General features: G+C 42.8%; 2 protein-coding genes across 5 annotated transcripts in view; one reads left to right on the forward strand and one right to left on the reverse strand.

Moving 5' to 3' along the window:
- The window catches only part of arhgef25a (Rho guanine nucleotide exchange factor (GEF) 25a), a 42,612-nt gene extending 34,761 nt beyond the window's left edge, over positions 1–7,851 (forward strand). For 2 of the 4 annotated variants that reach the window (XM_005732593.2, XM_005732595.1), the window contains 9 exons: positions 1,347–1,436; positions 1,722–1,814; positions 2,122–2,172; positions 2,630–2,707; positions 2,834–3,025; positions 3,260–3,440; positions 4,552–4,781; positions 5,022–5,156; positions 5,925–7,851. In XM_005732593.2, coding sequence (XP_005732650.1) covers positions 1,347–1,436; positions 1,722–1,814; positions 2,122–2,172; positions 2,630–2,707; positions 2,834–3,025; positions 3,260–3,440; positions 4,552–4,781; positions 5,022–5,156; positions 5,925–6,050 — 1,176 coding nt within the window. In that variant the 3' untranslated portion in view covers positions 6,051–7,851. The remainder of the gene's footprint in view (positions 1–1,346; positions 1,437–1,721; positions 1,815–2,121; positions 2,173–2,629; positions 2,708–2,833; positions 3,026–3,259; positions 3,441–4,551; positions 4,782–5,021; positions 5,157–5,924) is intronic. The other 2 variants (XM_005732594.2, XM_005732596.1) reach the window with 2 other exon arrangements.
- Positions 7,852–9,241: 1,390 nt separating this feature from the next.
- sp5l (Sp5 transcription factor-like) lies at positions 9,242–11,398 on the reverse strand. Its single transcript, XM_005732597.1, has 2 exons — positions 10,976–11,398; positions 9,242–10,611 (listed from the first exon to the last, which is right to left on the reverse strand). The coding sequence occupies exons 1-2, from the start codon at positions 11,183–11,185 to the stop codon at positions 9,571–9,573; spliced, it is 1,251 nt and encodes a 416-aa protein (XP_005732654.1). The 5' UTR covers positions 11,186–11,398; the 3' UTR covers positions 9,242–9,570.
- Between the last annotated feature and the right edge of the window lie 410 nt (positions 11,399–11,808).

The raw sequence follows: 11,808 nt of genomic DNA on the forward strand, positions 1-11,808 counted from the left end.
GTAAAAAAGAGCTACAGAAAACAAAGCACAGAGCTCCTGCTTATCCTTTACCGTACCTCTTTCCGTCTCTCTCAGCTGCCAACATCTCTCCTTCCTCTTCCCTGTTACTGATACGTCTTAGTCAGGCTGTGTTTTTACAAGCGTGCACATGGCTAACAGACACACACACATGACACGCTGTCTGATCTTGCAGTCTGGGCTGGACGACTGGTCAGGAAACACCAGGGGAAAACAGTCTGAAAAGCAAACAAGAATAAAAGGAAGAATAATAAATTTTAAGCTCAGACTTTTTGATATGAAAGATTTTTTTCCTCCCCTCCCAAAAGCAGGGTCGTCTTTCTTTCACATCTTGACTCAAGAACGATGACACATGCAAAAAGATTCCCTGTTTAGTATATTGTTCTGCCAGTAGAAGAGAGCTAGAGTCACTATAAGGTCACAACACTGATACAGCAGGAAAAATTAGATTTATGTATACTGAGTGAGTGGTGACACATGCAGACGAGATAGACATAATGCACAATTTCACCAAGTCGCTTCTTTTTGTGAACGTGATTAACTTAAATGTGTGTCTGTCTCTGACTGTAGCTCTTTAAACAATCCAATAAGGCTGAGCCCTCTGGACAATTAACTTAAAAAGCCTGTGGGGGAATAAAAAACCTTGTAACTAAATCTAAGCACAGTGTCACTGTGAAAACAAGCAGACTGGGAACACGGTCCTAATGAAAAACAGAAAACACAGTTGGCTTTTAACAAGCTGAGTCACTTGTATACAACACATGTGCTCACTTGCACACATATAGAGACACACATGAACACGTGAACCCTCGTGTGTCAGCAGTCGCTGTCTGCAGTGTTACATGATGTCCACTGAGGTGTAGCAGCTCGCTGTTCTCTAGGTTACAGAGCCATGTCTGTTGCTAGGTGTACTCCCATATTGGCAGCCTTTAAAAGGCTCTGGTTACACAGAGGGCAACCTGGGTAAATTATACATAACCTGATGCTCATCTACATATAACTCCATTAGGCCTCTCAGGTCTGCCACATCTGCACTTCCACGCCAATTAGTCACACAAGAGTAGGCACTACCAGACAGAGCTGGCTTCAAAGGCCCAGTCTTAGACGAATCATTATTGCTCTGCTCCCTTTCATCCCAAAGAGCAACCAGAGACCCGCACATTGATTACTCATGTTTGTACTCACTTTCATGGGCATTTTCATTTACTTGTAATGCTCCTTAAGCTCTGTATTTCTCATCGTGAGTCTTTTTTTTCTTTTACCATGTGGCTAACGTTTTGTAACAAAATGCTCAGTGAAATGATTTTATAACGTTTCTCGTATTGCAGGAGAGGCGCCTGCATATGTATGTTGTGTACTGTCAGAACAAGCCCAAGTCAGAACACATTGTCTCAGAATACATCGAGACTTACTTTGAGGTGAGTGAATGTCAACGTCTGACTCTGTGCAGTTTTTCTGTTTAGCCTAACCATCTTCAAGATGCTGTTTATATTTCTGTTCTGTTTATGCCCACGACTGTGTACGTGCGACTTTGTTTTCTGATTTGCCATTTGTTTATTATTCCAACTGACAGCAAGAACAAGACAAATAGGTATTAGTTGCAGAGCCTGTGCTTTATGGTCATAGAGGAATTATACAGGCCAACAGCTGCCGTGTTTTGTGCTGTCACGTCGATAAAATGTTGCGTCCGTTTCCGCTGTTAGGAGCTCCGGCAGCAGCTGGGCCACAGGCTGCAGCTGAACGACCTGCTCATCAAACCTGTCCAGAGGATCATGAAGTATCAGCTTCTGCTCAAGGTAAAAAGCATGTCATTGCTGTACTGTTAGCCAAACACCAGCGCCGTGTCTGCTATGGGGTTGCAAACATACAAGTAGAAACACCAAAACACTTACATACAAACCTCTGTGCAGAAATGCTGATCACACACAATGTTGTCTGGTCAGGGTGCGATTAAGCGGGAGAGAAAGAGGCTCTTTATTATAAAATTTAAACAATAGTGTGTAAAAGTCCTTGAGCAGTATTCAGCTCATAAATACTGCCTCTCGTTATTCTGCCCAGCAAACCTGGAATGCTCTGGTGACCGTGCTGTGTTTATTTCAACAGGACTTCCTAAAGTATTACACCAAAGCTGGGATGGACACGGAGGAGCTGGAGGTGGGTTTTACTCTTTGCGCTTTAAATGGATAGATACATTTATTTATCCGTGTGGGGAAATTGTGGCTGACATTTGTATACACCATATAAGAACAATGACATCAACATAAGCAGCCATAAGCACACAATATGCAGACACTTTCACTGTCCTTGCATCTTAGGGATGACTTTAGCCACATCAATCTAGCCTCCTATGCGTTGCCCATGTTTAGAAATTTGATGGCTTGAGGAATATAAAATTGGACCTGTTTTGGTAAATATGAGGGAACAATAGTGTTGTGCAGATTGTAATAGTTTAAAGAAGGAGGCGAGTGAATGCCTCACATCACTCACAAAATTATGTACTTTATTCCATACTTGATCCCTATAAATGCTTTCTAAGCTTGCTAATCAAATTCCTAGCAACATAGTTGCTGTCGTTACTGTGCTTCTAATTGCCTTTCCCGCTTCTAAACAGAAAGCAGTAGAAGTGATGTGTTTTGTGCCAAAACGTTGCAATGACATGATGAATGTGGGCAGACTACAAGGTTTTGAGGTATGTCTCTGGATGTTTGGATCATCTTTCCTCCAAAAATTTGCCTTGGAATAATTTGTGGTCATCTCATGAAAACCACAGTCTAACTACTTTCCCCGTTTTTTGGTTTTGTTTTAACTTTACCAGGGTAAGATCACAGCCCAGGGCAAGCTTCTCCAGCAGGACACCTTCACTGTTATAGAGCAGGACAGTGGCTTCCTGTCTCGTGCCAAGGAAAGACGCGTCTTCCTGTTTGAGCAGTTGGTCATCTTTAGTGAGCCGATAGACAGGAAGAAAGGCTTTTCACTCCCTGGATACATATTTAAAAACAGCATCAAGGTGAGAGCCTACTAAGCCTTAATAAACTCAAATGAGCCACACAGGATGCTTTTATGAACTGTATGCACTAATAAAAAGAAAAGAGAAAGTTCAACTCACTCCCAGGTTAGAAGTTACGTAACAGAACCAAAACGCACTCATTCCTGCCTGGCTTACATAATTCTGTCTTGTGGACTTTTTAGAGGTTAACAAAGCATTTAACAAGCAAAGTCGAATCATATATATATGTTTCAGGTGAGCTGCCTGGGGGTGGAGCCCAGTGTGGACAGCGATGATGCGCGCTTTGTGCTGACATTACGCAATCCCGATGGAAGTGTGGTGCGCTTCCAGATGCAGGCCTCCTCCCCAGAGATAGGAAGGGCCTGGGTCAATGATGTGGTTCAGATCTTGGAAAGCCAGCGCAACTTCCTTAATGGTAAGTGCCAACCGAGTAAAGAAGACTCACATTTCAATCCAGTTCAGTTCAGATTTAATTTATATAGCACCAAATCACAACAACAGTCACCTCAAGCCGTGGTGAAGTGAAGCAATCCCTTATGAGCAAGCACTCAACCACGCTCAGTGAGGGGCAGTGGGGTGATGGCAAAGAAAAAGATAGCAGACGAAGGGGGAGAGATGATAAAAATTCAATGACATGCTGCAGTGGGGGAGTAATTTATGGATCTCTCACATCTATAAGTTATATTTTAGCTTGGAGTTTAGAGTTAGTAGTAGTAGTATTTATTTATTGTCATTGTCAAGAACAATGAAATTGCGTTAGGGGCTTCCATACAACCCAAAAAAAAGAAGAAAATAATAAATACCCCTTAAAACCCAAGTGTACATATTTAACCCAGTGTGACTCCAATGCAATAGACAATCCTTAGCAATAACATGAGAACATTTATTGTCTATGTGACAAGCTTACAAGACTGTGTAGTCTTTATATTCCCAGCACACCTAGAAGAAAAAAGAAGGTTAGAAAATATTCAATTATTGTTATTAAAATTGCAAGATTGCATGACGTTAGCATAAAGCATGGCATATGTAAATATACTGACCAACTTTTTCACGGTTTTGGCTTTGCATGAAAAAAATAGAAATAAATAAAAGACTGTCATTGTGGATTTTTGTAGTGTTATGTCAGAACTTTACATTTAATTTGCATTTTTATGATCATAACTTTAAAGTTGTAAGGATTTGGTATCATCCACTGTGTTTTTTATGGAACACTGACATGAAGAACCCATTAACTTTCTTTATTTATTATCAACAAAACCTAATGTTAGTCATTGCTTTTCAAAAGCACTTGTATTTATTGAGGATCTTTTGGGAGTACTGAGCAGCCTGTATGGGTTCCGCTGTATAAGCAGGTGATGATTACAATATAATGCTGTGATGTTGTAATAATATGAAAATATGTCTTATCATAGATGTCTTCATTTCCTCAACAAATACATACTTAAATCCTCTGGATGCATTGTTTTATAAAAGATTCAGAATCAGCAGCAGAGTTTCATAAGACCTGCCTGTTGTTTCTCTCTCAGCCTTACAGTCGCCTATTGAGTACCAGCGGCGAGAGAGCAAGTCTAATAGCCTGGGCCGCAGTATGAGGCCCCCTCTGTCTGCTGCCAGTGCCCTGCGGCCTCACTCCTCTGCCTCCATTGACCGTCATAAACTGCCCTCCCTTCACTCTCACAACACCTCCCTTCCTGCGCTCTACCTTCCAAGCCAAGGCCAGAGCCAAGGATCCAATGAGACCTACTCGCTGAGGGATGTAAGTCACTTGTGTTTCTTTCATCTCTGCATACAGTGACACTGTCCAGCAGTAACTGCTTACTCAAACTCAATCCTTCTGTTCATGAGACACTGCATGGCCTATTTATCTCTTAAGCTTTTACGGCTTCTGGACTGGAATGTTTAAAAAAAAATAAAATATTAATAAAAAACAGCAAATGGTATTGTGTGCATGCACTCCTGTACTTAGAGACTTATCTGTTCTTACCTGCTTCTGCAGCCCACTGTGGTCCAGCCATGCCCTGCTGACTCCCACACTGTTTCTCCATCACATGTCCGACTTGGCTTAACTGATCAGCCAAACTGTCAAGCTGTGTCAAATGGGCTGTACACCCCAACCACACAAAGTGTACAGGTAGTGTATACGTATGCACAAATCAGTCTGTGGGGTTGGTTCGATGGTACACATGTAATTATTTCGCACAAAACGTCACAATTAATTAATAGCAAAAAAGCGTCACAAAGCTCTACAGTGGGAAATAAGGTCTAATTAACGTTACACTGATTTCCTTAAAGGCATTTACCATTAAAATGGTAACTATTTTTTCAGACACACCGTAGAGACATTGTTGAGTCATAAAAAGAGTTATTTCCCCCCCTGTTGGATGGTAAAGGAATTATTAAAACTCTGAACATTTTTGAAGGAAACCCGATTACAACAGCTTCACAGTAAGAATTCGGGTCTCGCTGTCCTGGAAGCTCGGAATTTTATTCAAAAATAGGAGCATCCTGTTATTGGGATTCCGTGCATTACCATTAGCAGAGTTTCCCTCTGTCATCACTTGGCTCGTGTCCGTAGAGGGACTGCGCTGACCGGTCAGAAGTTGTTGTTCTTCGTTTCGCTCTCTGTTTACTCAGGTTGGACAGACTTGGCACACAACAAACAGGAAGTAGGGAGAGACAGAATTCAGCAAAAGGAAGTCAGAAAAAGATGCCTATCAAACGCAGATAATCGTTTCCTATACTTGTGCTGGGGAACATACAGAAGATGGGTGGGCCAGTGCGTTTTTCAGGCTGAGGCTGTAAAAGAAAAGTGCTGGGATAGAACGGTGTATCGTGTTGTTTTTGATATGAAAATCAAAATGCGGTATATCTTTGTGATGAACATCCCCTCTCTCCCCAGCAGAGAGCAGGAGAGGGCTGCCGCAGGGGTCAGGCTTCTGATGCTGGAAACCAGGGTCCATTGTCGGGTCCATCAGCTGGACGTCGTCCCAGCAACCTGGCCCAGCTAGCTGAGGATGACCTTTGAACTTTGATGCCGTGTGCGTCATCGGTCAGGAGGACGGCAGCTAAGGCCACAGCTGGGAAGACAAGAATCGACTATTTGTTTATGCCAGACTGCACCTTACCTGGTTCAGTCAAGATTTCTGAAGATCAATGAAGGACCCTGATGAATATATGAAGGAACTATGGGCTGCAACTATGATAAATGACTTTGCTCCTTTTTAGAGAGCCATTTAAAGGGAGGTGACTTAGCCTTGATCACCTTCAGTGTACACGAACAGCACCCAGTGGGATGTCACTGGACTCATAGTTACAAAATACTCCGTGGACACTTACTGTTGTGACAGTTTCTGCTTTTTACCTTTTTTGAGAGTTTATATTCTCTCTTTGAAAGGGCAAGGGGAATTTGTTTGATGATTCCATTCCTAAATGGGGAAGTCACTGGAGTTACGTGTGTGCCTGAATGTATGTTTATGAAATTATGCGTGGATGTGTTTGTGCGCATGAGAGTGTGGACGGAGTGGCTCTGGCTCCTCTTGTACTCTCTGTTAAACTTCCTTGAAGAGCTTTTTTGTTTTCTGATGCCCCATTGCGAAGACAAACACAGTTACATTTTTACATTTTATTTTCATTTCCCTGCTGACAACTGAGTTTGCCGTTTGTGTCAACAAGAAGAGGAAAGACAAAATGTGCCACAAGTACTTTACTCGCTCAAATTTCATCTGCAAGTAAAAGAACTTTCTTTCTTGCCGCCATGTTGAGAGCACCTCTTTGCTCTGTTATTCTGTTTGACCGGCCTCCCTTTGATCCGGACAAAAAGGCATGAGGAAGCCCCCTGGAGGCTCTCTGTGGGTATGACGTCACTTCAGAATACTTTTTACTCTTTGGGCAACTCCAGAGGAGTTGCGAGATATGCATTAAAGGGCCTGCTGTGCTGACCCAAAGTTCTGCATGCAACATCTTTACATACATCTTTCTTTCTTTCTTTACAAGCCAACTTGGGTTGCTTGTGATTTTTGGGGACAGGGGTCCCTAAAACAGCTCATTGGTTTAAACTAATATGAATTGTTTCATCGGTCCACTTTTGTCATGTTAAAAGCCGTGCACCATTTCTATAAACTCTGTTAGCTTTTGGCCACATGGACTAAATACTGTACAGTGCATACCATAAATTATACATTTTCACTTGTACCACGAAGAATGACCAAGGTATGCCAAAAAATGTCACCGTTCCAGATGGTCCCATTGAAAATGACATGTTGTTGCATAAACAGAGCGATGCTGACAAATCTGCATGCTCCCACCTCCTCAACAGTGCCAAACACAACTGCAGCTCAGCTTGCTGCTACTCTTACCACCAGTCGTTGATATTTGTGTTTCTATCTGGACGGTGTCAAAAAGAAGAGGAGAGCGGAGTAGGTCTGTTCTTCTTTGTGGCCAATAGAGGTCCCCACAAGGCTTCCATTCTCAGTTGAGTTGAATCATACAGCTGCACCAAAGATCAATAGGCCTCATGCTTCCTGCTAACAGTGAAGCTGCTTGCTAATCGATCGGTCCAAAAAGCAACACTAAATTACCTTAAGTAAACTGAAAGATGGGGCATTAGATGACTTGAACCATCTCATAAAATGTATCTGCAGTTAATGTGAAGTGGTGAGGTTTTTCATGGGAATTACTGATCAGGCAGTTTTGCATGTAACACAAAGGAATACCACTACAGAGAACCAAAAGCAAGGACATAAAACCAAGAGAGGGTTTGTTAATGACATGCTTGACTGAGTAGAAACAGTTGTATCATATGAATTAAAAAGTGTCTTTGAAACAGAGTGTAGTTTTTGTGTTTTTCTTTGTATTTGAGACTTATTTACTTTAAAATACACAACCATCTATACAGAGTATTTGAACAAGTATTTGACCTCGATGTCAGGTAAGTCAATTTAAAGGAAATTCACTCGATGGGCTCTGAGGTCTGCGCTGAATTCTCTTAAATTCTGATTTGATTCAGATTAAACTTTCAAATTTGCCGTGGAGGTCCTCAGACTCCACCGCGGGACCTCTGACAAAGACAAAGCATTTTGCTTGCTTTTGCATCCCAGCTGGAGAAAGTTCAAACAGGATTAAAAACAAAGGGAAGAAACCCCTGGATGAGCAGACATCTGGTTGGCTGGCCTTTGAATAAAGCCCCATTCTGGGCAGTAAAGCGAGGCCGATCGTAATGTGGCTGTGATATATGGAGGCTTGTGGCGGAGTAGGGGGGAAGGGGGTATTAACTTTCACAAGGGTGCAAAATCAAAGGGAGTTCCTGCCGCTGCTGAGGGGGTCTCAACAACAGGGGTCCTATTCACAGGGAATTCCTCTCCAGTGCCCTCTGTTGCATCTGTTGACTCAATTTTCTCCATTGAGAGAATGAAAACACTCATTAAAAGCCACATGGCTGTGAACTTGATTGCAGCGAGCGAGACAAACAGCTCCATCAATGGGATGAGTATTTACTTTGAGGTGTGAAAATCTTTGAACAGCCACCATGTTAGGTCTTTATGAGGATCTTCCCCCCACACACCAACAGCACAATGAGCAGCACTTGTATTCTGAAAGCAGTAAAATATCATTTGAATAAAAGGTTAGCTCAGTGGGTGCTTCAGATTGCCCTGAGAAATTCACTCGTTTGCTGAATGAGTTGCTAAGAAGTTTAAAACTGTGACTGACCCCAGCTGTCTTTTTACTTCAGTTTCTTGTAGGTGTAAAAACGAGAACGTTGCTAGAAACCGTTTTAAGGACAATGTTTATTCAAATTTACATGCTGCCATAATACAAATAAAACTGTTCATGATATTTATACACAATTTACAGAGAACTTAAAAATGTAACATGTTTGCTGATCTGCAGCAATGAACATTACTGCTTCAGAGCAGATACGTATGCGGCTCGGAGACACTCATGTTTATATTTTTAAAAAAAAGATTCTTACCTTGCAGTAGACAAATTAGCATATGTTTTGGAAAAAAATTCTAACGATCAACAGTAACACAGGCATTCATCCATTCGCTCGAGGGAACAGAAATCAGAGCTGTACTAAGGCATACATTTATTTAGGAACATATTAGGAAAGCCTTTTGAAATGTTTTTCATGTCTTGCAAATTCATCACATGAAAAAAATATTTACATCACAAAATTAAAAATAACAAAAAAACCCAACTCTGATCAAATTTAAATTAATTTGAAAATGTGAAAGGGATACAATTAAGTTAACTCTAGGCGAGATCCGTTTGTGTGGCTTGAAGAAAGGTACACTGAATGCAGCACAAACTCTCACAATATCGCTTAGAAAGGCTTCAAGTTTTCTTTAAAGGTGCGTGGCTCCAAACAGCACATAATTATTAACTCAAAATGATCACTAAATATACTTTATGGTAGTATTTGAAGTCCAAAGCAGAGCTTTGACAACAGAATATATTCAGGGAGCTTGACGCTTACCCTCTAGTGCAAACCTATGGCAGTGAGTGTGAGTCACACATTCTTGTCTCTGATTGAAGAACCATAGCGATTATTCTCTCTTAATGTTGGTGAGCAGAGGGTCCGTGCTCTGTGAAGGTTGTCCAGATCGGCTCTTCCTCGTCTGGTGGGTCTTCACGTGTTTGGAGAGGTGGTCACTCCTCATGAATCTCTTGCCGCACTGCTGGCATCCAAAGCGCTTCTCCCCGGTGTGCGTGCGGAGATGCCGCTGTAGCTCATCCGAACGGGTGAAGCTTTTACCACAGAAGAGCCAGTTACAGATGAAGGGTCTCTCCCCGGCATGCCAGCGCAAATGAGCCTTCAGGTGTGAGGTCTTCTTGTACACTTTGCCACACTCTGGGATGTGGCAGATGTGCAGTCTCTTCTTTCCGAACTCCAACCCTCCGCCATTTGCCTGGCAGTTGGGGCATTTGCAGCGGCGGCAGCGGCGAGTGGAGCTCAGCAGACCTTTGGAGGTGCCCTGGAGAAGAGCAGCTATCTGGGGCTGATGCCCCAAAACCAGCTGTCTGCCCAGGGAGAAGGGGTGGTTAGAAGGGGTAGCGTTGGTCTGGGGAAGGCTCCACCATTGCTGCCCTTCTTCCACATGGCCTCCGGACAAATGATGCCTACCTGATGAATTTGGGAGGAAGCTGGGGAAGTTTTGTCCCACATTGTTATGCTGAGGATAGTAGTGGCTGTTGGTCTGTGGCTGTGAGGACAGCACTTTAACAGGGGAGAGTTCAAAGGAGTAGGATGATGGTGGTTCAGCTGGAGGGGTAAGAGGCAGCTCATGGTGGTGATGATGGGGGTGATGGTGATGATGATGGTGACCCAGGCCAGACTGCATGTGTCCAGGGAACTGCATCTTGGGCACCGTGAAGGTCATCTGATGTGTGCTGAGGGCTGTGCTGGGTGGCATGTCATTGCTCCAGAGCTGAAACATTCCAGATGTTGAGCTGACGGTGCCCTCATAGGGGAACTGAGAACCCTCTGAGCCCATTGTGCTCCCCACCTGCCAGGCCTGGCTGCAGGTGGTGGCCAGAAAGGAGAGGGCGTTGGGTGCCCCCTCTGGAGAAGAGCTGGGCGTCCGGTCCTGTGTAATAATATACAAAAACACATCAGGTTTCCTGTCCTACTCGATGATCTTCAGGGTCAACAAAAGTTTAAATTGATAAAAAAAAAAACAAGCATTAAATTTTTTTTCAATCATGCAAATTGAAAATTAAACTTTGAAGTTAAAAAAAAAAAGTTTACATCAAAAAAATATGTGCAAACTATTTTAGTTCCCCCCCCCTCGTTTCCTGCTAGTTTCAGTTGTCATAAAATGATTTTACCATCCGAGAAGCTAAATACTATTTTACAAGTTGCGAACACTCGCGCTCTCACAACAGAGAAAGGAGGAGCAAACAAACGCATCCGCCTTAAAACAAAATAAAATAAAGAAGAATCTAACAAACCTGTAAAAATGTGTGCAAAAAGTTGTCGGTCCGTTGTATCGTCAGCGCAGCCATCTGTCCTCGCGCTGCTTCTCCAAGCACCTGCAACACAAACTGCGCCGAGAGGCACCGACGCACCGGCGCTAAACCACAGCTGGTCGCGCAGAAGAAAAATATGCTCACTGTCTTGAATGACTCCGACGCTTTGGCAGCAAACACTGGGAAGTTCATTCACATTCACTCCACTAGGTAAATGTTTTCACAGTGCTAGCAGTCCAGGTGGTTATTTTAAAACAGCCGAAGGTGCCTGCCCTTTAGAGAACTTAGGAGCAGAGAGGCGCGGAGTAAATCCTGGCGATCATCTCAAAGGCGCCGGAGCTGCATCTTCTCTATATAGTGAGAAAAGATCCTCTCAACGGGGTCTTCAGTATGATGCAGGCGAGCCCGTCAATAGAGAGGAGATGTGAGGGAGGAAGGAGGGGGGCTTGTTAGGTGAAGGGGTGGGCTACTCATAATTTCACTCAATTTCAACCAAACGCTGACCCCAACAACTGACTCCTCCCTCAATTGTTCTGAGACAAAAAAAAAGACTCTAACAATGATTTTAAAAAGGCTCATGTAAAATCTGTGTTTTAGAAAAGCGTTTATTTGAGCTGACATCGTGTGTTTGAGATCCACTTCAATAATTCAAAAAAAGCATACGCAACTGTTACCCTATACAGTAAGAGAAAAAAAGAAAATAAGTTGCTGTTATGTGTTTCAGCAACTTTCACTGAGTGCATTTAGGACTACATTTTGCACAAGAACAAAATGCTTAGTCTGTTAAAAGATCTAAGATAAACAGAGCCAGCTAA

This window comes from Pundamilia nyererei, unplaced genomic scaffold (assembly GCF_000239375.1).
Source record: "Pundamilia nyererei isolate P.nyererei 1_Seehausen unplaced genomic scaffold, PunNye1.0 scaffold00047, whole genome shotgun sequence".
In the NCBI taxonomy this organism is placed as follows: Eukaryota; Metazoa; Chordata; class Actinopteri; order Cichliformes; family Cichlidae; genus Pundamilia; species Pundamilia nyererei.